This window comes from Chiroxiphia lanceolata, chromosome 1 (genome assembly GCF_009829145.1).
Source record: "Chiroxiphia lanceolata isolate bChiLan1 chromosome 1, bChiLan1.pri, whole genome shotgun sequence".
Lineage (NCBI taxonomy): Eukaryota > Metazoa > Chordata > Aves > Passeriformes > Pipridae > Chiroxiphia > Chiroxiphia lanceolata.
The window spans coordinates 147,936,736-147,961,922 of record NC_045637.1 but is presented as its reverse complement, the minus strand read 5'-3'; the positions used below and the strand labels follow the sequence as shown (position 1 = coordinate 147,961,922).

Here is a 25,187-nt window from a genome sequence, read left to right as displayed (position 1 = left end):
TAGCCCTGGAGTTAAATCTGTTAATGGAAAACACATCTGTATGAGCCCATCCTCTCGAGTATGTGCTGCTAGTAAGTGATTGATGTAAAAGCTTCTGCAAAGTTGGCAGGAAACGAGTTTGCTCAGCCCGGACTTGCAGTGTCATTGACCGTGAGCACTCTCACTGCAGTGGTGTGAGCACAGCAGCCAGGCCCAATAAAACCCTCCTGCTGTCACAGGCATTTGATTCTTGCAAAAAGTAGGTCATCCAGGAATACAGACTGCCAGGAGCACACGTAGACAAGTAAACAACTTTTGGATGTGCGCGGCAGAATGGGGAAATGTCCTAAAAACCAGGACCAAAAAGTCAGTGGGACAAATAGTCCTGCCCCAGGATTCCAGTTGCTAGGTTGACGTCAATATGAATATGGTACACGACTTCAATGTGTACAGGATTAGAATCCTCAGACTTAGTTCTGCAAGGCTTCAAGCACTCAAATACACTGTTGAGAAGCTCAATAGTTTTGAAGAGTCTGAAATTTAAAAAAAAAAAAACAACCTGCTAGTGTGGATACTTCCTGAAAATGAAAGACCTCCAAAGACAAGGATGAGTTAATACATGAGTTAATTACTTCTCACCTGCTTTCAACAAAAACATAAATTACTGGTTTGATGAATTACATGATTGCAAGAGCACAGTTAAAGGTGAGATAACATCTCTATTCAGAATCTCTTTGAAATAATAAAAGATAAAGATAACAAAGTAAATACAAATCTGTAATTTTTTTTCAGTTAAACAAAACAAACCAGATCCTTTTTGTTGACATCATTTTGACATAGAGTCTATTATTTAAACACCTAAACAGTTTAAATTGAACCAATGACCTGCATTAAGACTTAAACTCACCACATTCTATTAATTTATAGTAAACACAAGTTATAGTCAAGCAGTCCGTGTTTGCTGCCAAAGGTGAAAAGGAAAACCATTTCGCTGGGAAACACGTGGAATGAGAGCTTGCTGAAGACATAACCAGTTTTTGGAAACAGCAGCCTTGCCTACAAGCACAGTGTAGGCAGTGTACCCTAATTTAGTACTAACTAAATTAAACTAACTAGTTGCAAACTAGTTTATTAGAAGTTGGAAATCTCTCCTGTGCTGGTAGCCTAAGGAGCAAAGAAGATTGTTTTCTCAGCTTCAGACAGCTGAGGGGCTGCCACTGTAAGTCCCAGAGCACAAATAAGCCCAGGTTGATGCAAAGTAAACATGCAAAGAAGTGTTAGATCTCTGCCTTGCTCTCCCCAGTGCTCCTGTAGGAGCCTGACCATGACAGCTGACTCTGCACGTCGCTGTCACAGCCTGCAGTGGCTGTTGGAGTGGCCTTCACACAGCTGTGACACAGATAATCTGCTGCTGAACTTGAGGGAGCCATGATTTGACAGATGTTCATGAAACACGCTGTGTGAATCAATACAGTCTTCTGGTCCAAAGGCAACTTTCCACGTGGTAAATAAACCAATGTCAGTGCATCCCTGGCCTGGTTAATGTGCAGTCCAGACAAGCCACGCGTAGATAACTGAGAATTGATTTCCCCATTGAAATGATAGATAAATGACTACAGACTCTCTATTCAGTTTATGACCTACTAGGAAAAAATACTTGTTTTAATTATTATCAGTGATAAACTATTATTTATATTTTTGTTAGGGAAAAGACCCACAAAAATATCCAAAGCAAAAGATAATGAAGTGGCTTGTTTAAGACATGGCTTCTTGTTCGCTGATTTGAAAAGGAAAGCAGTGCTACTACAACAGATAAAGAAGCCTGAGCTGTCTCTTGGAACAGCATATCCAGCATAACTTGACACAGACTAATGGGTGAGCATAAAAAAATTAATTTAAACCAGCTTTGAATCCTCCCCCTTTCAGTCTTCTCAGGAGACAAAACAATGTCTGGTGGCATTATCTGATGGCCTAAACAAGGAAAGGAAATAGCAAATAAGTTTAGAACAACTATGGCTCAGGCAGTTTGGGAAAAAAAAAAAAAAAGGAAAAGTTGTGGTTACCAGCAGACTAGGTCAGTAGCAACACCAATACAGCAGCTAATCCAGTCACAGACATTAGCTTTTGCTGTATTTGCTCTGGTTCTTTAGTTATGTGTTGAAACAGGCTCCATGGAACTGTGGACTTAGGAAGGACAGAAGTTTTATGTGTGTTAGTTTGTAATAAAGAACCAAATTTTGGGTTTTGTCCTCTTGAGCAGTTGAGTCAGTGCATCTGTCCCTTACATCTGTCTGAAGATACAGTTTTGTTTGCCTTTTTTGATGTACTACACAATAAACTGTAAAGCAACTGCAAGGGATGAATCAAATAGGATTTTAGCTATTGGGAACAAGTCTTTGTAAAAGACCCAAACTACAAATTTTATACCTCGGTAAAAATTCAGGTTTTCTCAAAAGATAGGGGATTGATCGACTGTGCAGCTGTGAGTTTGCACACAACAGACCCCTAGAGCATTCATTCAGTTCAGTATCACTCTGAGCAGTAAAAAAGCCTTTGCAGCAGCTTTGCTAAACATCATCACCTCAAGCCTAGGTCCAAATTATTTTACTAATGCTTGGTTTAAGCAGAAGATCTTCTCGTCAAGCCATTTCTCTAGGGCAAAAGGCCAGCCATGGTTCCACTGGTCATAAATACTCTCTGTTCTCCCTGCACTGCTGCCAGTCATTTCTTTCATGCTGCAGAGCAGCCTTTCAAAAAGTTGTTTGATGGACAGTATTACAGAAAATTAAGTTTTTAATTATTTTTCAGCTGGTCTATATCAGTTCCTGAAGAATGGTTTATTGCAAAAGCAATGACACGCTCCACTGCTTGGGAAGAGTTAGACAAGCTACCATCCAAGTTTGCTCCTCATGAGGAGTGTGTTTGCCAAACTACCTTCTCCCAGGCCTTGTTCTCTCTATTCCCCTGAGAAAGATATTGATGGACATTCTTCACCTTCAACATGAAATACCAGCAGGCTTTATTTCTACAGAGAATCCAGATATGTTATGCAGACAAGAACATTAAAGACATGCCAATAATTCTTACATTATTTATTATACTGCTACCTCAAACATCAGTTGAAATAAAAATGAGTTGAAATATCTGTAAAATGTACAGTTAGCCTAGACTAAAACACTCATACCAGACACAGTAAGTCTTTAAAAAATTTGTAAATTTCCTTTTTAATTGAGTAGAATTTTTCATGAATGAATCTTTTGGAACAAGCCCAGGTCTTTCCTTTTGCCACTGAAATTTGTTGGTAAAGGATATTTCCTAATACAAAGCTAAATGCTAATGACCTCCCTTTGCAAATTGGGTTGTGGACTTTAAACATGCGATTGAAAATTTCAAGTGCAAATTTACCTTTTGCTTGTGGGGAAAGTCATTGGGTAGTTAAGCATTTCTGACTGACTGCCAGTTCAAATATCAGATATTCACGACAGAATTTCTCTTGTGAATGGACAAGACTTGGCTTTAGCAGATCCAGGCAGGAGAGCAGAAGCACGAAAGGACACATTCCTTCCCCAACCTCATGAAAGCTTCTCTGCTACTTCAATGGGTCTTCAGTAATATCCCAGGACCAAACAATAGGACAAGTTCTTCTTGTCCAACTCAAATAAGCTTATACAGTAAAGTCAAGGAAATACGTATATAATCCAGGTTAGAAATCTTTGTCCAGATCTTCTGACAAAACCAGATGGAAGTATTCAGAAAACATGGTGTTGGTGTGATAAAGGTCTGATGGAGGGTGAGAAATGTCGTGGGCTGTTCACACACAGATCACCAGTGTCACTAAATGCAGCACCCAGAGAAAAGGCAAGACATGAAGGAGGAAGTAATTTCCATGGGCGGGCACCAGAAGATGAGCACTAAGTGTCGTGGTACTATTATTACAGATTGTTTACACACAAGAAACAGGAAAAACACAGTAGAGAAATAGGATTGGTAATCATAAAATCACAAGGAAGACTGTCTGTATATATTTAGTTTGTTAGCCAGTACTGAGTTGGGGAAGGGAGGTGGTACAATTTTCAGCCTGTTTTCTTGATTAAGGGAGAGTTACTCAGGTTTGCTGCCTTGTCTACCATCCACTTTCCTACTTATCCTATACCTTTAAAACAACTGAACAATTTTAACCTGATTTTACAGCTGGATAAAGGTCACTATGAAATAAAGTACAAGATGTTTTTCAGAATGAAGAGAGCAAGAGCAAGGAAAACCACGGAATTGTTAGTGATTTTTTATTAATTCCAGTTATGTGTGACTGAGGGAAATACTCGACCTGAGCTTACAGGAATCTACGATGGAGCTGGCAAAGACTCCAACAACAAGAAAATATGGTCTGTTTGCCACCAGTTGACAGAGTGAGCTCATAGGAAACTGTTGAGCACATCCCTTGTGAAGTGGCTGGGTGGTGAACTGCAGTGAGACAGGCTTTCCAAGCAGGGAAGGCAAAACAGGCAGCGGTACAACTGACCTCAGCAGGCTCCATTCCTCTGTAGCTGCTTTTTCTCACTCACCACACTATTCACAGGGATGGGTAAGAAGTGGATTAGACAAGAGAGTGGATACAGCTGAAAACAGCAAGGCAACCTGTGTTACCCAACTCACAGCCCCCAATCTGCTTCACAGAATGACTACACAGGGAGATCCATGAGCACAGTGTAGGGACTGGCAACAGAAGTAACTGTGCAGGAGTAGAGATATGGCTGTACACCTGGTCAATGAACGCTTGCTCAGAGACAACTTAAGCTTCAATACAACATTGTAAAGTCAGACAAAAATCTGAGGCTTACAGTAAAGGACAAGGAGGACTGGAGGAGTGGATGGCTACACTGTGGTAATAAACGGCTTTTATACCACAATTAGTAACAACAAACCCAGTGGAGCTAATGACTAAGATACCAGATAGTGTAACAGCATGAGAGTTTGGCCTTATGGAAGCGAAACCCTAAATTATTATTTTTTTTTGAAGTCAAGAATAAAAAATTGAAACCCTCATATTGAAGTTTTTTCTTACACCTACAGAGACATTTGTTCCATTAAGGCATGTGTGAAGGAATGGTTCTATATGACTATGCAAGTCTTTCAAGACTAGACAGGACAAATCCATTCTAAATAAGCTCCAGACTTTCACAGCTGCAGCTACAAAGAAGCTGAACTAGAGTCAGATCTACATGACACCTCTGCTGTGGAGTTCAATTTCCCCTTTCCTTACGTCGCAATCATTTTTATTAACCTTTGTTCAAAGAAAGGCTCAATTACCTATTAACAGCCTCTTCAGTGATAAATCTTCATTAGAATCTGTTCATTTGTGTGTAGATATTTACAGTGTACTTTGCAGCTTAGCTAATGGTAATGTATGCAGTAGTCATCCCATAAGGTTTATGCAAGGTGTTTATTATATATGCAAACACACCTTCCACGAGCGCCACAAGCTTGCAATTTTGAAAACAGCTTTAGGCATTTGCACCTACCAATGTTCACTTAGGAAATTTCTACATCTGTGGAAAACTCACCCTTGATGTCCAAAGAAAATAAATGCCTTTTTTTACATAGAGCTAAGTCTCAGTGGAAGCACTTTTGTACAAGAAGTCAATGAATAAGGCAACTTCCCCCTTCCTGACTGTAATCATAAGAACTCCCAACTGGAAAATATAATCCATCTGTAAATAGAAATAAATATGGCCATGACAGTTAAAATAAATCCACTTTAAGTGGTCTGACCATAAGAAATGGTGGCCTTGTATTTACCAATTCTATTTAGGCCTTTACACTTCTGGGCTGCTGTAAAAGGTCATTTATGTCAACAGGAGTCCAACCCTCTTTGTCTTCTGTGCATGCAAGTATAACATTGCAAACATTTACCCAATTAGACAGTTAGCTCCACCCGAGTATGAACAAACAAAAACAACTGCTCATAGCATTCCAGAGAAACAACACAGCACAAGAACAAAGATTTTCACATGCAAACACGGGCAATCAGCTAACCACAGGACAGCAAAACCAGCAGATTCCTATATGTTAAAAATTAGGGGCAAGTTCTCTTTGATAACCACAAATCTTTGTGCTGCTGATTCAGACACAGGGGAAGATGTCTGCTGGATTTTTCCAGCTGACGTTCCTCCAGTGAATGTCAGAAAATTAAATACATACTCAGTTGAATAGATGCCCAGACTGGCTGATGGGAAGACCAGTAGCTTCTCGAACAGGGTGCAGAGACTTTTTGGTTTCTCAGGTCAGACACAAAGCCATTCATCTTGAGCCATTTTGTATTGGTTTCTTCTGTTTCCTCTGACAGGGTTATTGTTTTTTATACCTGGTGTTTGTTTCTCGCTTGCCAGATGTGGGACATACTAAACTAGTAACACCCAAGAGGTTAATGCCTGTTTGCCATGAGGTCTTTCTGCAATCCCAGCTTCCAGCCTCTGCAATAGGCATGAAGGCACCAACCTCATCTTTACAAATGTCATGAGCACCTGACCTCGTGAGGCAATTCACAAACAAACCTGGCCAAACAGTGAAACCTGGCTGAGTTCTGGACCAATAAACCATTCTATGTGATAACAGGGCAGAAACACATCACTGCCCTCTGACCTCAAAGCTTGAATCCATCCTACTTCGCTTCCTTCCGAATAAAGAAAACAGAAGTTTTTGCTGCAATCAGAGGAAAAGTGGCACCTCCCAAGGCCCGTCCAGACAAACTGGGATCTCAGCAGCCTCTGGAGGTACTGTTTTAAGGGCAACTGAAAGCAACAGCTACTAACTTCAGCACCTCCATTACAGGTGTTAATGTGAGCAAATGGAGTGGGCACGGTGCAGGTTCCTGAACCATGCACATTGTTCTCCTTTGTGTTCTGAACTCCTTCAGCACTTTGCATAAGCAACATCCCAAAATAAGCCTGGATAAGCAAGTGACGCTGGTAGTGTGCAGCTCAGATCATTAACAAGGCGAAATCTGCAGAATCCTAGCCTAGTATTTGATTTAATCTGTTAGTAGTATTTGTAAAAAGAGTAAAATTTACAGTGGCATATTTGAAACTGCTGTGTAAGGTCCAGTCCTGCAGCACAGTGATAGCAAGAGTTACATTAGCGTCAAGTCAGTACAGCTTAGCCCTTAATTATGCCCTTTGAGCTTGCATGCAAGTGGCCTGATCTCACTATTACAAGCGTGTCCTTTTATGAGTAAAAGCTGAAGGGTTTGGCTTTAAGTAAATACAATTTTTCAGCACAACCTAGCTTCAGCAGTTTCTAAAGTATCACTCCAGGCAAAGTTGTAGTCTCCCCATATGCTGCGCTTCTTAAACTAGAAGTTCAGTTTGGCAATGTGAAACCTGACAGTAATTCTCCCCATCTAGGTACAGTTAACTGCATTTAAGAGCACTGATGTAATCACTGACATGAGAATCTTGAGATACTGTCTGAAAAGTGGCAATGTTTACAGCACTAATAGAAGCCACACTTCCACACCACATCATGCACTAGTGCATGCGCACGTTCTCTCTTCAGTGTTGTTTTTCCTCTGCGTTGGACCTCGTAGTTGTATGGGGAGCTTTACACTGGAAATCTTTTCCCAGTGTCCTGCTCAAACTCAAAACAAATCTCTGAATATGTATTTCTACAGCATGATGGGAGAAAAAAATCATGGCAAGATGAGTGTTCTGTGTTCATGCTCTCAGGAGTGCAGCCTGGAAGAGGTACCTCCACTGACTTTTCATGAAGTCATAATATTGTCCTGGCAGATGAGCTGTAGATGTCTTAATGGACTTTTTTTTTTTTAAAAAAAAAAGCAAGGTGAATTGGGCAGAGTCATCCTATGTGAAAAGCTCTGGAAGAAAGTGTTTTCCATACAATAGCAACAGCTCTAGGGACATGACGATGTACAGATATAACCAGAGTGTGTGATACCGAGTCTATTCCTGGTAGCCACAGCTCTGCTATTTATAGTTATTACCACGGTAAGGACAGGGAAGAAAGGGAAGAGCCAAGGATTGCTGATCTGATTTAGACCTTGGCTATCTTGTCAGACATGGAGGCTGCAGCCAGGAGTCCTAGATGGGAACAGTCCTTCTTCCTGACATGGTGAGAAGGGCTTGGAAAATGAGGATGCTGCAGAACTCCCTCCTCTCCTCTGTAACTACTCATTCCTGTAGCTACAGGATAGTGTCACTACACATCTCCCCAACTGCAGCACGATGAAATCTAAAGCTCAAAGCATGTACTGAGGGAGTAACTCATTTGTGGTGGCTTCATGGTTAACCCTACAAGCCAGCATATGAATTCCAGAAGCATCTTCCTCAGGCACACATGACAAGAGTAACTGGGAAGGTCGCCATCACAAGAGGGAAAAAAATGCTGAAACTGTGTATTATAAGAAAAAGGATGTAAGAGGAAGACAGTTCACCATGCAATCCTTGAGGAAAGTCCCTATTTATCCTACATGGGAATAACCGAATCCAAGTCACCAAACAAGTGAAAACCATTTGAGCTTAGCAGCAACCCTGGACATGCTTGCACATACACCTTGGAGGGGCTCTTTTGCAAAGGGGTATTTTATAAGGATTGGTGATAGAAATGTACTCAGTTTTCTTCTCCATGCAAGTAATGTTTCCATTGAGAAATAAATGCATATAAAAGACAGTGGTTTCTTCTGATTGTTTTTTTATCATGATACCTCTGTTTATTTCATCTATTCTTTAGTCTATCATGACCTGGAGTACTATTATAAGATGCAGGCCATCCCCTCAGATGACAATTGAGTATCTACTTGTTTACAAAGGTATTACAGTCAATAATTTTAGTCTCAAGGAAATCTGCTCTTTATAGTGCCCTGTTTTTTATGTCACAGCTAATGTTAAAAGAAAAACAGATGGAAGCATCACTTCTGACCAGTATCTTTAAAGGTCTGGACATAGTGTAAATAAATGTATAAATGCAAATACAGAAAGACTAGAATTTTAACAATTTTTAAACACAGATAGAACAGATTGCCTCAGTAATGCTGCTCATGCCAGCCTCACAAACCTACTGTCATCACCAAAGAAATAATTTTTTCAACAACAATATAACTAACAAATAGTATTTTTCATCATGAATTTAGATCAAATCACCACCTTGAATATCCAGTATGAACTCACTGAACTCACTGCTACATAAATATGCAGAACGATGGTGATGAATGAATTTGAAAGCGAGGCAAAGGCGCTGCCTTTGTGTCTGGACAGAGGTTCATTGACAGTGAGTCAGTGCCCACAGCTGCATGTGGGATGCTGAGTGGCTAATTATATGATAGTTGTTACATGAATTTATAGACATTTGAAGACTGCAGCCTGCATGGAATTGTTCTTTCTGTTTTGTTCTAGTTTAAAAAAAAAGCAGCTAGAGAAATGTCGGCAACTAAACAAAAAAACTTCAATTAACCTTTGTCCTATTCCCACTACAATATTATTAACTACACAAAGACAGAGCTTTGTTAAGGGTATCTCAGGGTTTAATTTCCATGTTCAGACTCCAGCTATAGTTTAGATTATGTAAAAACAGCCAAGTTTTTAAGCTCTGCTCACTGTGGATGACTCACATTATTATATACTAACCACCAACACACTTTGTTTTTCCCCTTTGTTTTACACGCCTGAAGTGTTCTGGCCTGGGTTTGCCTTGTTCAGAGTTTGTACGTTCCGCATTCTGCTTATTGTACCATGTAATCACTCCCTGTCCTTCTCCTTTTAGTTTTTAATGAGCTCCTGCACTGGGACTTGGGCAATCTCACAGAACTACCCTACAGAACTCAGCATACACCATTCATCACCGAGGTACACTGACCTCTGAGAAGGATCCAGGACATCAGTGACAAGTGATGTGTCTCAGGGGTCCTCACTGGGACCAGTGTTATTTAATATCTTCATTAAAGACATAGAGGAAGGGACTGAGCGCACTCTCAGTGAGTTTACATATGACACCAAGCTGAGTGGTGCAGTTGCCACACCTGAAGGATGGAATGCCATCCAGAGGGACCTGCACAGGCTCCGGAAGTGGGTCCATGGGAATCTCATGAGGTTTAATGAGACCAAGTGCAGGGTGTTGCACCTGGGTTGGGGCAACCCCAGTAACAATCCAGGTTGGGGGATAAACTGATCAAGAGCAGCCCTACCAAGAAGGATTTGGGGGTGCTGGTGGATGAGAGGCTGGACATGAGTCAGCAATGTGTGCTAGCAGCCCAGAAACCTCATGTATTCTGGGCTGTATCAACAGCAGCATGGGCAGCAGGTTCAAGAAGGGGATTCTGCCCCTATTCTCCACTCCAGTGAGACCCCATCTGAAGCACTGCATCCAGCTCTGGGGTGCCCAGCACAGGAAGGACAATTGTTGGAGCAATTCTGGAGGAGGCCACCAAGATGATTAGAGGGACGGAGCACCTCTCCTACAAGGAAAGGCTGAGAGAATTGGGATTGTTCAGCCTGGAGGAGATAAGGCTTCAGGGTGACCTAATCACAGCCTTCTAGTACCTGAAGGGAGCCAACTAGAAACATGGAGAGAGACTATTTACAAGGTCGTCTAGTAACAGGTCACGGAGGAATGGCTTCAGATTGAGTGTAGGTTTGGATTAGATATTAGGAAGAAATTCTTTACTGTGAGGGTGGTGAGGCACTGGAACAGGTTGCCCAGGGAAGCTGTAGACGCCCTATCCCTGGAAGTGTTCCAGGCCAGCTTGGATGGAGCTCTGAGCAACCTGGTCTAGTGAAAGGTGTCCCTGTCCATGGCAGTGGGGTTGGAACTAGATGATCTTTAAGGTCTCTTCCTACCCAGGCCACTATGTGATTCTATGATCTCTAGGCTTTGCTGCAGGTTCCTGAGAATTCATAAAACTACACTGGAGGCCTCTGACAAAGCAAAGAACTCGAGCTGATGTCAAAAGACTTTTTGAGTTCCTGTACATAGGGTTGGCATCAGGAATCAATGCCTTTCACTAAATCCCTCTATGGAGACACAGGAGACTAAGGCTGAGCATATGACTGGGAATATTTCTATTCTCTGTATCAATAGGAGAAAGTATTGATGGTGAATAAATTAAAAGAAACCTCCAGTGAAGCAGAGGGAGAGCAGCTTTATGCATATAACAGGTCTTGGTCTCTGATTCTCTACCACTGCCTTTTGAGCTTGTATCAGCAGCCAGCTCATTTTTTGGTCTGGTTTAAGTTGGGAGAAAAATAAAATGTCCGAGTAACCTAAGCTTCCCACATAAGAGGCCCATGAGACAGTCCTTGTGAGGCAAACACATTTTCAGATTCCAGCACATCACAGAGTTTAATATAGAAAGCGTGAAAGAACAGGTGAAATTATTTATTTATGTAATGAGTAGCAATGCTGAGTACTTAGAGATTCTGCTGCCTTTGCTAAGGGATGAGATAAAAATAACGATGTCATTAATCTTACAGAGAAACGTGAGTGCGTCTTTCCAGAAATAACTGTTAAGCATAAAATTTCAGGCATTAATCAAAGCATGCAGAGGCCTAACCTTCTTTAGGATTCTAAAGAGAAACGTAAAGCAATAGAACTGTAAAGCAACACGAACATAAGGGGCATTTAACCTTTATTCTAAGTAGCTAATTTCAGGGAAATCATGCTTAGGGCCAGTTTCTCAAGTAGCGTAGATTTGTATTGATTCAGCTGGTTTTAGCAAAGCTGCAGCAAGTTTTACCCTCTCAGAAGTTGGTCTCTGCTGTCTGAAAGAAGCCAGGAAGAAAGAAGGGCACCGCCACATGATATCATGAATATTAAAAAAAAAATGAATAAAATATGCTGCAGGAAGTAATGCAAAAGAGACATACCCACGAGGAAAGGAAAAACACAGGATAAAAAACAATGCTTAAGAGGTTCTTTCAGGAAAGAAAACTAGCAGACATAGCACAAGGGAATGTAAACTCTGCCCAGACACTGAGAATATGGGTAAGATTCAGGGGGAAAATTTAAATACAGAAAAATATTTTTTCAAATAAAGCAGAGATGTAGCACAAGCAAGGATGAATTATATTTGTTTCCCATAGGCCAAGTCCAGAAAGAGATTTCCTACAAAGATGGATTGTTTTATCTCAGATCCACAGTCCTGCTGATAAATCTCAAAGTGATTCACCAAGAAGGAAAATTTCCCAGGGAATGAGTTCTAGCCCTTATATAGAGTTTGCTGAAGGTGTTGCTTAGCAGTCTGGGGATGCAGATAAATTGCCTGTGTCAATTCAGAGCTCGAACACAGTTACCATGACGGGAAGTGTGTATGTGATTTCCTGGAACAAATACAATGTTTCTGCAGAGGAACCCATAAAAAGCTGACAATATATTAAGATTGTTTTACCTGAAAATAGTTAACTCAAACTTATAGTGCAGGTCCACTGAGTCAGGAAAAAAATGAAGTCTTAAAAAATCTGACAGAAGAATTCAAACAATTTTAGCATATGAAACTAAAACCAAAAGCTGTTTCAGTACACTAAACAGCAGTGGAAACTGAACATTTACAATTCCACGTACAGAGGACATATATATTGGTTCAGCAGTAAAGTCTGTGAGAAAGGGCTGGGCTGACCCCAGTTGGCATCATCTCTCACTTCCAGCAGTGGCACTAACAATTTGTCCATCACCAAGACAGAGGAGTAACTTTTTCAAAGGCACAATGCTCAGCAGAGTGAGATATGCTAACTCTTTGCATCTCAGCTAAAAATGAGCAGAGATCAGAGGGGATAGACATATCCCAGATTAATTTTACTCTTTATGATATACAGAGAAGACCTGCCTCTTTCCATATCTATAATTGATTTCATATTTTTTATTCACTACGTTTAACACGTTGATGAAAGACAACTGGAACTATCCTTGAACCCCCATTGAATACTGATGGTCTGAATTTTCTTGGACCATCATTCTGCCCATCATGGGCATGGCTAACAACTATTCTTAAATCTTCACTGCCATCGCTTGGGAAGCCATTGGGTCCTATATTCCTTCCAAGTGTAAAGAGGGCATACCTCACATGAAGACCTGCTGACTCCATTGAGGCCAACTAATTAAACAAGAAATCCAGTTATTCCTACTGCATACGCCAGCCTCCAATGTGTCCTGGAGAACAGGAGTCTTAAATAGGAAGCCCGGCAGTTGAGTCCTGCTCCATGTGCTCAACTTTTGGTGCTGAACTCTAACATGATGTACAGCTCACAGTTAATGATCTCTGCTCAGCCACTTCTCATACCCTTGTGGAGTCTAGAGAGTAAACTCACATTTAACTGGGTTTTCATGATTTTAGCCTGGGAGCATCATGACTCGGGCTTTGTCAGTGTCTGCAGAGCAGCTGCTCAGGCTGTCAGGGAACAGTCAGGAGTATGGGATCTGCCAGGCACTCCATGGCTGGTTGCTGATGCAGTGTCTGGGTTTGGCACCATCTTTATACACAGTCACGGGCTTGGTGGGATCCCCTTATACCATCATTTTAGAGTGATGACAGGGACCACTGATCCCTTCATCTTCAGGAGATGCTGCAGCAGACATCTTCAGCCTTCCCCGTGGCTAACTGCCATCACCCAAGGGGACAAGTGGTGGACTGGGTGAGCAGACGAGGGCTGGGCTGTGAGGGCCACTGACATGGCCTTAAACCGAGACGTGGGAAATTCAGATTAGATACTAAGGGGGGAAAAAAATCAGGGCGATCTGGCACTGGAATAGGTCGTCCAGGGAGGTGGTGGAATCATCAGCTCTGGAGGTGTTCAAGAGGCGTTTGGGTGATGTGGTTTAGTGGTTTAGGGACCACAGTAGGGGCGCAGAGTTGACGGTTGGACTCGACGACCTTAAAGGTCTCCTCCAACCTTGACGATTCTACGACTGTGTGACACATTCTCCTTCACCGCCACCAGCATCTCCCATCTCTCCATCACCCGGAGGAGGCGGCGCGCTCCGGCCGCGGCCCCGCGGGCGCGGACGGTGCCGCGCGGTGTCCGCGGTGCGGGCGGAGCGGGCGGGCTGAGGCCGTGCCGGGAGGCGGGTGGTGTGTCCCGCACGTCATATCATCCGCCCGGGCTCCATTGGCTGCGCCGCCTCACCCGAGCCGGGCCGCGGCCGCCCGGGGCTGGCGCGGCGGCTCCCGCGCCCCGCGATCGCCCCGCCCGGCGGGGAGGGCACGGGCGGGGCGGCGGCGCCGAGCGGAGCGGCGGGACCGGCGCTGCCTCCGGCCGCGGGTAGGTCGGCCGCGGGTAACGTGACATCCGCGGCTCGGCGCTTATAAACCTCCCCCGGGGCGCGGGCCGGCGGCGGGCGGCCGGCAGGGAGGCGGCGGAGCAGCGGCCGCGCAGCCCCTTCCCTGAGGTGAGCGGTACCCGCGGCCCCGGAGGGAGAGGATGGGCGCGGGGGCTGAGATTTGACGGGCCCGGGGAGGGAAGCGAAGCCCTTCCCCGCGGGACAGGGGCAGCGCGGGTCCGTGGCCCTGTCCTCCCGTGGGGCCGAGGCAGTGCAGCCCCGGGGCCGCTCGGCTGTGTCAGGTCACCCCGCATCCTCTCTGGAGCCCGGTGGGTGCTGGAGGAGGCGCCGGCCTGACCCGTTGTTTAGGGGCTTTACTAGCGTGTGCCTGTGCGTTGTGTTTTCAGGACCCCGGTGAAGCCAATGCCCAGGTTGGAGAGCTGCGCCTGGAGCTGTTCCTGCACTGCCAGGGGAAGGCACAGGACTCAGCTGGGGGGCACGGCAGCGGGACTGGCCGCCAAGGTGGGCGAGATGCTGAGCTCCTCTGTGTCCAGCCCCTCGGTAGCGATGGTGGGTCGCGGAGCTCGCAGCCCCAGCACCTCCAGCGCCAGCAGCACCTCCAGCGCCAGCAGCACCAGCAGCAGCAGCAGCACCTTGAACTGGAGTCAGCACCTGGTGCAGAGGAGCGTGGTGCTCTTCGTCGTGGGTGCTTTCATGGCCCTGGTGCTGAACTTGCTGCAGATCCAGCGCAATGTGACTCTGTTCCCTGACGAAGTGATTTCCACGCTCTTCTCCTCCGCCTGGTGGGTGCCCCCGTGCTGCGGCACAGCAGCAGGTGAGTTGCTGACTTCCACGGGTGATTTTTTTTTTCTCTCTTTTTCCTTATCCCGTGGCGGAGGAGAGGCGGTGGGGCTTAACGCGTGACCCGTGCGCGCGTTGGACCCCAAGCGCTTCCATCGCGCGGCGAGCGATGCGAACTCCGGCTTTTCGGAAGGATGCGCGCCCCGCTTTTTCCACTCGCGAGAGCCGCCCGCGCCTTTCCGCGCGTCCCAAGGCTATCTTTTTGAGCCGGTGCTCTCTGAGCGTGGGCAAGGCGCGTTCTTCCCGGCGGGAAGCGCGGGGAGGGGGGGCTCGGGGCCGGGGTGCGGGGGTGACACCGGGACTGACACCGGGACCGGCCGCGGGATTTCCCGCGCTGCCCCCGCCCCGCGCCGGGCGCGAGCGCGCGCGGTGGCCCCGCCCCCCGCCGCCCATTGGCTGCCGCGGAACTGGTGAGCGGCGGGCGGCGCGCGCCATTGGCTGCGTGCGGGAACTGGCCACGGGCCGGGCCCAAAACAAGGAAGTCACGTGCGGGGCGCGCGGGCCGGGCCTGTCACTGGCCTGGCCCCTGTCACTGGCCCCGGTCACCTGCCTGTCCCTTGTCTGCCCCTCGCTCCCCCCGGTCACCGGCCTGTCAGCGGCCTGCCCCTTGCCTGATGTCCCTGCCCCAGTCACCTGTCCCATCACCTACCTGTCCACTGCCCCTTTCCCGCTGCCCCAGTCACCTGCCTGCCCACTGGCCCTGTCACCTTCCCTGATGACCCAGTCCCCTGACTTTCCCCTGCTCGCTGCTCCTGCCCCCTGCCTCTCCCCTGCCCCTGTCCCCTACCTGTTCTGTCACCAGCCTGCCCCTTGCCTGGTGCCCCTGTCACCGGCTGTCACTTGCCTGTCCACTGCCCTTTGCCCACTGCCTCAGTCACCTCCTTGCCTCTTGCCTGATGCCCCAGTCACCTGTTTTTCCCCTGCCTGCTGCTCCTGTCCTCTGCCCCTGTCCCCTGCCTGTCCTCTGCCACCTGCCTGTCACCAGCCTGTCCTTTGTCTGCTCCCCCCCTTAAGGGCTTGTCCCCTGTCACCAGCCTGCCCCTTTCCTGATGCCTGTCACCTGCCCCTTGCCCACTGCCCCAGTCACCTGCCTGTCCCCTGCCACCTGCCTGCCACCTGCCTGTCACCTGCCTGTCCTTTGCCCGCTCTCTGTGTCACAAGCCCCTGTCACCTGCCTGTCCCTTGCCCACCCTTACCCACTGACGGGCAAAATCCCACAGAAGACCTGGGCTACGCTGCAGTTGTAGCAGCAGCGGGCACTTACCTGGTGGATTAGTGTTCATAACCCCCTCCCAGCCGTGTCAAAACAAGGTTTTGACAAAGGGTTGAGGGATTAAAAATGAGTTAAGTTTTAGGACACTGTGATAGTTTTTAACTTGCATTGAAGGTACTTTAAACAACTCTTGCATGGTTGGTTTTTATTTTAATGCAGTGACGTTGTCATGTGATGCTAATTTGTATCGCATAGTAAGGGAGTAAGAATGATAAACTGTAAACTTGAATGAATGATAAACTGTGTAATAAAAGGGATGCTGTGGGATATGCTCCAGTGAGAGTTCTCACAGTTCTGTCACAGCTGGATTAAACTTTGGAATTTAGCTGTTATCATAAGGCAAAAGTCCTGGTAGCTGGCATCAGAATAATGAAACTGTGTCAGCATTAGATCATATGTCTGTCTTGGAATAATATGTTTTGTAGCCTTCTTAACATAGAAGTTATTCCTCTTAGGAGTTTAAGGGATTAAAAAAAAGAGGGTAGGAAAAGAAATGAATAAACATAGGAGTTAACACACAATAAAAGCGTCGTGTCTAACCCTGGAGTTGGCAATAAGACTTGCAAGTCTTGGAGGAATGGAGCTCCTCTAGTGTTTGTGATAGCAACTGAGCTAACACAAGCCTATGTTTTTCTTCTGCAACCAATTTGCAGATTGATAAGGCCGAGAAAATGCTATGTGATGATACAAACTTTGTGCGATTAATAGTATGAGTAGTTATTTTTCCGTGGCATAAATACGACTGAGGGCAGGTGCTTCTTTAAGTTCAGCTCTGCATCTATTTGGTATCAAAATTCATGTGACCTAGAGAGAAGCATAGGCTGACTTACAACGCAGCAGAAGGAGAGAAAGCAGCTCTGCCGAGAAACTTTTTAAGTCCAGGCAAATATTTAATTCAGGACCTGATTCACAGCTGATGAGTCATGTTCATAAAACTGTCTGCCCTGCACGTGAGCAATGAACACATATTCCAGTCCTCGCTGTAATTAAGCTTTCGTTATGCTTTGGTTTTTATTGGTACAAGCGTTTGCTCGGGATGTCAAATGATAAATCTCTTTGGAGAAAAATTGCTTCAAGTCGGATACCTTAACACTGGGTGGTTTGTTTTTCTTTTCTAAAGTAGAAAGTGAGGGTAATAATTGTATTTTCTTCGTCATGCTTACAGTAGTGTGATAAGCAGCTCACAGCTTTCTCAGGCACTTATTTGCCGAGCTAATATTTGATAACATTGGAGTAACCACTGTACAACAGTTAGTGCAAGTGGTGTTGCTTCTCTTGCAGCTGTCGTTGGCCTGCTGTACCCCTGCATTGACAGCCACCTCGGGGAGCCACACAAATTCAAGCGGGAGTGGGCCAGTGTCATGCGGTGCATCGCGGTTTTCGTTGGCATCAACCACGCCAGTGCTGTATCCTTGAGACAATGTTCATTGTTGCTCCATGTGCTTAGCCTGTTGTCATGAAACAGTGTCTGGGGGAATTACTAAGGTAAGGATGGTGCTGCTACTGGCAAAGTTCTGTGAGACCTGCTGTACCCTGCAGTAATTACTGTAAGATATATAACACAGTTCATTTAAAGTAGTTGGTGGGAGTTCTGGGAGGGTAGAGGGATGGACATTATAGTATGTCTGGTTTAACTACAAGCATAACAGTGTAAGTTGTGTTATTTTAATCTGTTTGTTGCCTGCATCTAATAGTTAACACAATTAACTGGTGATGTACTAGTGAGAAGCACTGAGTAATGTGTTGTGATGGTCTGAGCAGAAAACGTAAAGCTGAATTACTTGAGACAAAAATCCATAGAAGTTAAATATATTACTATATAGTATATTCTTTAGATGCTCAGTGTGACAAAAATTGATATTGACTTTGCATTCACGATCCAGTCAAAGTCAAGAGCTATGATTGCTTGGCAGGTCTGAAAACCAAATCCTGAATATATTGTATTTAAAGACAGAGAATCATGCTCACTTCCAGTTTGAGTTCTCCCTTGATCAGTGTCAGCAGCAGGATGTCTGCAGACTTCAAAAGATTGTCCTTAACATCTTTTTCCAGAAACTAGACTTTGCAAACAACGTCCAGCTGTCCCTGACTCTGGCAGCCTTATCACTGGGTCTTTGGTGGACATTTGATCGTTCCAGAAGTGGTCTTGGACTTGGAATTACAATAGCCTTTGTAGCAACCCTGATAACCCAGTTCCTTGTATATAATGGTGTCTATCAGTAAGTTATACTTCTAAAATACTGGTTTTACTCTCATGTCTTAAGTAGAAACGTAGGTGCACATGCACTGGAAGTTAGTTATTAACATATTTGGCACATCATTATTGTTATTAGACATTTTGTTTGTCTGAGGCTGCTAATTGTCCAGTTATTCCAGATGATAAGATTGGGAACTGGGGGTGGGAGGTGGGGAGCAGACAAATTGGGATGTATGTTGAAATGGTAACAGCTCAGCAAACTGAACTTCTCCTGGCTCTCAGGAGAGTGAATTTCTAAGCTTTGCTGGTCAGGACGTGGAGGTTTAGAATCTTACAAAGTTAACAGACTTAATTTGGTCTCCTTGCTTCCTTTTCTCTGTTACTGCCTTTTTGTTTCAGCCTAGTGAGAGAATTCTATAGCATCTTATTAACAGTGTGTAAGGTGATGAAAATCACTTTTCTCTAACTTATTTCCTTTTGTTTACTAGGTATACATCTCCAGATTTTCTTTACATCCGTTCTTGGCTTCCATGTATATTTTTCTCAGGAGGTGTGACTGTAGGAAACATAGGACGCCAGCTGGCTATGGTAATTACTGTATAATTAATAGTTTCTTTAACAATCCAAATATCTTCCATTGTTGTTAGTCCAAGAATAAACTATGCCTTTAAGGGTATGACTCACAGACTGACAGAGTTAAATAGATATATTTTAAAGAGCTGAACTGTAAGCAGACAACCTGTGTTGCCAGTAGAGTAGGTATTGTCTTAGTAAGTGGTTGAGTATCTGTTTTATTTAACTTTTTCCAGTAACAGCCTAATTAAGATTGGAATCAGTACATGGCTTCTGCTGATAATCGCTCCTGTTCCATCAGTACTTAGAATTAACATCTAAGGTAGCTAGAAAACTGGGGCACAGATGGATTTTCTCTAATTATTTATGTACTAAATTGTTTTTGTTACAGAAATGAAAGGAAATGTCTCTATATGGCATTCAGTTCCACCACTCTATAATCAAATATTCTGTTGCTGGTCACTTAAGATGTAGTTAAAGTATCACTCTATATATGGGATAATATAAATTACTATCTTGTTTGCTAGGTTCTCAAGTAATTATTTCCTTGTGGCATACTGAAGAGTCAACCTGGCTGTGTGTTTGCACATCAGTCTAAGGCTTGGTTGTGAAAAGTATTCTGACACTGATGGACAGTATTAATTAATATTGCATTGATTTAACTTCTGTCTTCTTTGCTACACAAGTCCTGTATCCTGGAAAATATCCTTCAAGTGTTTAGCTTTTCTAAGGCTGCTGTGGTTTAGGTGGCTTCAATTTTTAATGCAGGAAGGGCATCTGTAGACTTGGGAGTTCCTGAAATACTAGTCTCTGAACTGCTTAGTAAGGGGGAGAGCTGCTTTTTGGGACAGAGCCATGAGCGAGTAAAAATATTAGTCTAAAATTAGCTGTCTTTCTGTCCCTTCTGCCTGGCCTGGCTGATCCAGTGGATGGCTGCTGATGTACTTCTAGTGTGGATGGCCTGAACTGGACACTGCAGAAGGACAGGCCTGCAGACAAGCTGGGCAAGAGGGTCACGTTCCCTGACCAGCCCTGGCTAACATTAAATATCGATTTCTTTAGTATTGATTCTCATTTACACTAAACCCACAGTAACCTCTGGTAGAAAAGGCTGCTTAAGGAAAAGAAAAAGGCATGGGGAAAATCCACTCCTCTTCTTGAGGTTTTTCTTTCCTGAGGACTTGGTGTCAAGTTACAGATTTCCTGGGACTGTGGTCACCATCTTAACTTCACAGTCAATTTGGTTTGCTCTGAGGTTCTTTAAAACACAAGCTCACTACTGCCCCTTCAAATCCCGCTGGTGCAAACTACCTGCACTTTTTTTTTCTTAGGACTACGTGTATGGGGGGGAAAGAGGGTATAATTTCTCTTTTTAAATTTGCCTCTCATATCAAGTGAAAAACATATATTAATTTAATTCTATTGAAGCTTTGCTATTGCAGCAGAGTCTCAAAATAAAATTATAGTCTGTTTTATGCTGCAGTTCTATATTTCACATGGGCATATGCAGTGCTTCCATTGGCTCTCCTGCTTCTGTTAGAAAGCAAAGAAGGGATCCTGAAAGGAGTAAGAGCTAAAATAAATTCAGGCACATAGAACTCCTTGTGGTTTTTTTTTTTCCTTTTGACTTCTTTTCACCTGGCATCTCACCTGAATGTAGTTAAAATCATACTGGCTGCTGCCTGCAGCTTTCCTGTCAGTCTTGTCATCTTCCTTATAAAGAAAGAGGGAAGTTGGAAAGGCAAAGCTTTTTATTCTGATTATTTAGAAGTCCCTTTACTGTGATTTACACTACTATTACTTAGTCTGGAAGAACTTGGTGAAGCCCAACATTTTCATAGGAAAACTTCTGCAAGTCACTATGAAGCATTCAGTGCTGGAATTCAAAGCATTTGACTTCTGAAGTAGGGTCTAAAACTCAGTCAACCACATCTTTCTTCTATAGAGAGAACTGAAAAGCATCAGTCTATTTTGTCATTGTGGATGTGGCAAGAAGATGGAATATAGCATTTTTTAAACCATACTTGAATAAAACAGTTATTTCTGTAGCTGTATTCTCCTGTGGCCCCTGAGCTGTTTGCTGCCTGTGACAGTTGCTGATCAAACAGCAGATATTTTCTGGGCCTGTCTAGAGGAGAAGGTGGCACCTGTGGAAATTAGTGGAGTAAAGTTGCCTTGCTTCTTCCTCAGCCCCTGTTTAGCTTTTGCAGTTAGAAAAGAAATTGAAAGTAAAATTAGAAGTGTCCATGAGATGTCTCCTCCCATGCTGATAGACAGTAACTGGGAGATGCTTGCTGCTTTTCAGTCACTGGATTTCAAGTGAGCTCATATGTACTATGAAGTGCAGTGTAACCTTTAAGCAAACCTGCTGGTAGCAGAGACTTTTGGGGGTTGTTTGTTTTGTTGGGTTTTTTTGCTATCAGCTTGCGGATGAAAGCCAAAGTTTCCTTGTAATAGCCTTTATAGCAAAGGAAGACATGAAGCTGCTGCTGCTGCTGCTGCTGCTGCCATCAGCTCTGTCTGCTGATTATTACACCTAAAATTGCTCAGTCAGTGCTCATCAGCTGGGTTAAATGGATGGCAGCACTTCATTTAGAGCTGAAACCACCATTCTCGGCATCTGGCGAGCGAGGGTTGTGTTCAGAACTTGGACCTCACAAATATGTATTGTTTGCTGGTGCTGGAGGCTGCAGGACTGAGAATGCATTCAGTACTTGCAAACACATTTGCATTTTGACCTTAGAAAGAGAAGAACATGTTACAAGCTTTGTTTTAAAGAAAAGTTGGGTGAATTCCTCACACTGACATTCACTACAGGGTTTCATACTAGAAAAGGGACTTAGGAGGAAATGAGTAAGTCTCTGATACCAGGTTTTGATTGGAAAATAATGTAATTACAGTTGAAGACAGTTTAAAAAAGAAAAGGGCTGTTAAAACTGAATTAGTGTCAAGTAAGTGAAGCACTGTGTACCTTCTGCTAATAAATAAACTGAGATAGAGAGGAAAGATAACAAAGTCTTATAAAAAGCAGTGCAATTGGTAGATGGGTTTTTCAGATGCACTAACTGAGGCAACAAACACCCATAGTGATTTTTTTTTTTGTCCACAGTCCTCATTTAGCTTTTATAAGAAGCCATGTCTAGGTCGTTGTCAACTTAAGTGAAGTTAGTTGACCATTTAATGATTGAAAATACTGCATAATGTAGTCACTTACCAGATGGCATTAAAACATAATATGTGTTTGATGTTTTTTATCCGTAGGGTATTCCAGAGAAACCACACAATGACTAAATCTTTGAAGAAGAGAGCACGGTGCCAGCGTGGAAGCAACATTACGAAGATGTGTTCCTGTTTAAAACTGAAGATTATTTAGAAAAAATAATCTCTTTATGGGCTCACTGCACAAATGACTTGTGGAAAAAAAAAATATTAATCCACTCTTAGAATAGCCAAGTGAAATTAACTGCTTATCTTGAAATCTTACCCTGATTTACCACATAAGCATTTGCATATGGCTGTTCTCTGGAAGAGTTTAACACCAAGTTTCATACAACTGTTCAGGCTAAGTGGCAGTTTTCCAAGTATTAGATTCCGATGTAAGTTATTGAATCAGCTGCCGTATTTTAAAGCCTTGAAACTGAAATTTAATTACAAGCTCTTGTATCAGTGCCCAAAGGAAGTAGATCGATGGTGCTTAACAATGATGAAGTATGGTTTAATAGGAATAGTATTTATCCAAATCTTTAAAAAATAGGGTTGTTTAAAAATAAGAGTGATCAAAACAGATTAAAGGCACTGCACTAATGCTTTTAGGAGTCTTATGAAGGAATCATGCCCTTACTTGTAATGCTGCATTAAGTTTCTGTCTTTGACAGTGGAGAGGGTTGGAGGGATGAAAGGTTGGAAGTCTTAGTTTGGAATTTCTAAATTACTTCAGTATGATGGGTGAACACAGGAGACAATCTTGTTCAAACGTGAACTTTTATCAGGAGATTCCGACTGGAAATTTCATTATTTCTGAAGCTTGCAGTTAGATTTGCAAGAATCAAGTTCTGGCCCTCGTTCAGTAAGATATCTAAGTGTGTTTGAGTACTCCTGCTTAATATTAGACACATACTTCAGTATCTCACCAAAGGAGGTCTTGGGTATCTCAAATGTCTCGTGTCACTGAAAAAACATGCATTGTGTGACCCCCAACTGTTGGATTTGCCATTTCCTCCTAGAGCTGTCCTTGATCTTCAGTCTGAGTCAGGGTTTTGACTGAAACGATTGGAAATAGAATTGGGCCTAAAATGTGATTTAAACTGTATGTGAAAAATAGCGAACAGCTTGTTTTCTCAGTTCAGTTTCTGAAAGAGATCACTACTTGTTTTTATACAACCCTATAGAACTTGCAATCTGTGATTGCCTTCTTAAAAACGAAAAGTGCTTATGTCACTACATTAAACATTTGGTGTTTCTTAATACATAGTTCTGGTGAGCACAACGTATTCATTTGATAGCTTAGACCACAGGAGACCTAAGTAGCAAGTATTAGGTCTTAAAAGTTGAAGTGCAATGTACAGTAAGTCTGAGCCTCATGTTCTCTTCAATATCGATCATTTCTTATGAGAGATTAAAGAGAAAAGGGTTCTGAGTTCATTTCAATGCTGCATGGAGTCAAATGGAGCAATAATTTATTTAACTAGTAAAGCTAGTTTTGTTGTATCTTACATTGAACCCAAATTTATAGAAATACTCCAATTTTGTGTTTATGTCGTACTTGTAAACTTTTATGGATTGCCTTTTTGTATTATGCAATTTTTTTTTGTGTTCTTTTCCAATCTTACATGGCTTCAGTTATAGTTAGAGGCATCAGTTAAAGACTGAACCATCAAAACAGATGTCAAGGCCAGATAGCTGCTCTGGCTGTTTTCACTCTTCTAAGGGAATGCTTGCAGGAAAAATTTAGCACAAACTCTATACTACAGAGCATACCCTAATTCTAATCTTTCTTTGGTGTAAATCAAGAGTAATTGAGTTGGTCTAAGATCCTTCCTCAAATGTTCAAAACATAAATCATCAAATTTTATAGAAGTACCTGAAGAAATTAGGTCCCCAGATCCGAACAGGTTCAACTCAACTGTTTAAGAAGTATGCTACCTGCTGGGGAGACAGTTTTGTAACCACCTTTAAACCAATCTCAAAATATTATAAAACCAGATGTAAGTAAAGATGACAGTGATCTCTATGGATATTTGATTAATAGAGAAGTATTTAAGATTTATTTCTAAAAACTGAAACTAAATCTGTATATGGTCAAAATAACGCAGCCAAAAATGTAAGTCAAAAGTTCATTTTTTGCCAACACTTCTGAGTATGTTAACCAAAGTGATTTAAGTTTGGAAGAGGTGGGGAGGGGAGTGAAGAAAACTTGCACTATTCTGAATTTGAACACTTATATTCTCATTCTTACTGATAAGTTTTCAGCGGTGTGTTTGGTTTTACACTTTTTTTACTATTAAAGTTTTACGATCAAGTCATGTTTGCCTTGGATTGTCTGTGCTCACATTATGCAGGAATCTTTCTTGAAAAGGACAGTTGTTATGGTTGCATAACAAATATTCAGTCATGCATATGCAGTGGTTTAAAAAAAAAAAAAGAATCCTAAACTGAACTTGCCAAGATTAACTTCAGCCTGGGTTGTACAGTTGAGAAGAAAAACAGTCTTGCTATTGTACCAGGAAAGCAACATAAGTGTGTTATGGTTTTGTGACTTAAAGCACAGAATCTTACAACCACTGTCTTCCAAAATGCTGAAATTCATAATCTGAAACAAAATATAGAGGGGGCAGGGTAAACATGCACATTCCTTTTGTGGTTTGGTTATCTGCAGCAGCGGTTACTAAAATGTGAGTGCAAGCTAAGAATGAGTAAAGCACAGCTGAAAAGGCTAAGAAATTCTAACAGCAGCTTCCAAATTTAGACCAAAACTCTTCAGTTTTGCTGCACTTAAGTGTCTATTTTGGGCTTCTAGAAGTTGCTGTATTTTCAGTGGAAACAGTAGAA

At 43.1% G+C, this 25,187-nt stretch overlaps 1 protein-coding gene and 1 long non-coding RNA gene across 2 annotated transcripts; one reads left to right on the top strand and one right to left on the bottom strand.

Moving 5' to 3' along the window:
• Positions 1 to 717: 717 nt before the first annotated feature.
• On the bottom strand, positions 718 to 6,298 carry LOC116792256. The gene is made up of 3 exons (XR_004359037.1): positions 6,178 to 6,298; positions 2,043 to 2,163; positions 718 to 1,950 (listed from the first exon to the last, which is right to left on the bottom strand). It is a non-coding gene; the product is annotated as an uncharacterized LOC116792256 (long non-coding RNA).
• Positions 6,299 to 14,230: 7,932 nt separating this feature from the next.
• On the top strand, positions 14,231 to 24,811 carry INSIG1 (insulin induced gene 1). Its single transcript, XM_032699255.1, has 6 exons — positions 14,231 to 14,364; positions 14,643 to 15,070; positions 17,651 to 17,775; positions 18,422 to 18,588; positions 19,055 to 19,154; positions 22,401 to 24,811. The coding sequence occupies exons 2-6, from the start codon at positions 14,659 to 14,661 to the stop codon at positions 22,428 to 22,430; spliced, it is 834 nt and encodes a 277-aa protein (XP_032555146.1). The 5' UTR covers positions 14,231 to 14,364; positions 14,643 to 14,658; the 3' UTR covers positions 22,431 to 24,811.
• The last annotated feature ends 376 nt before the right edge of the window (positions 24,812 to 25,187 follow it).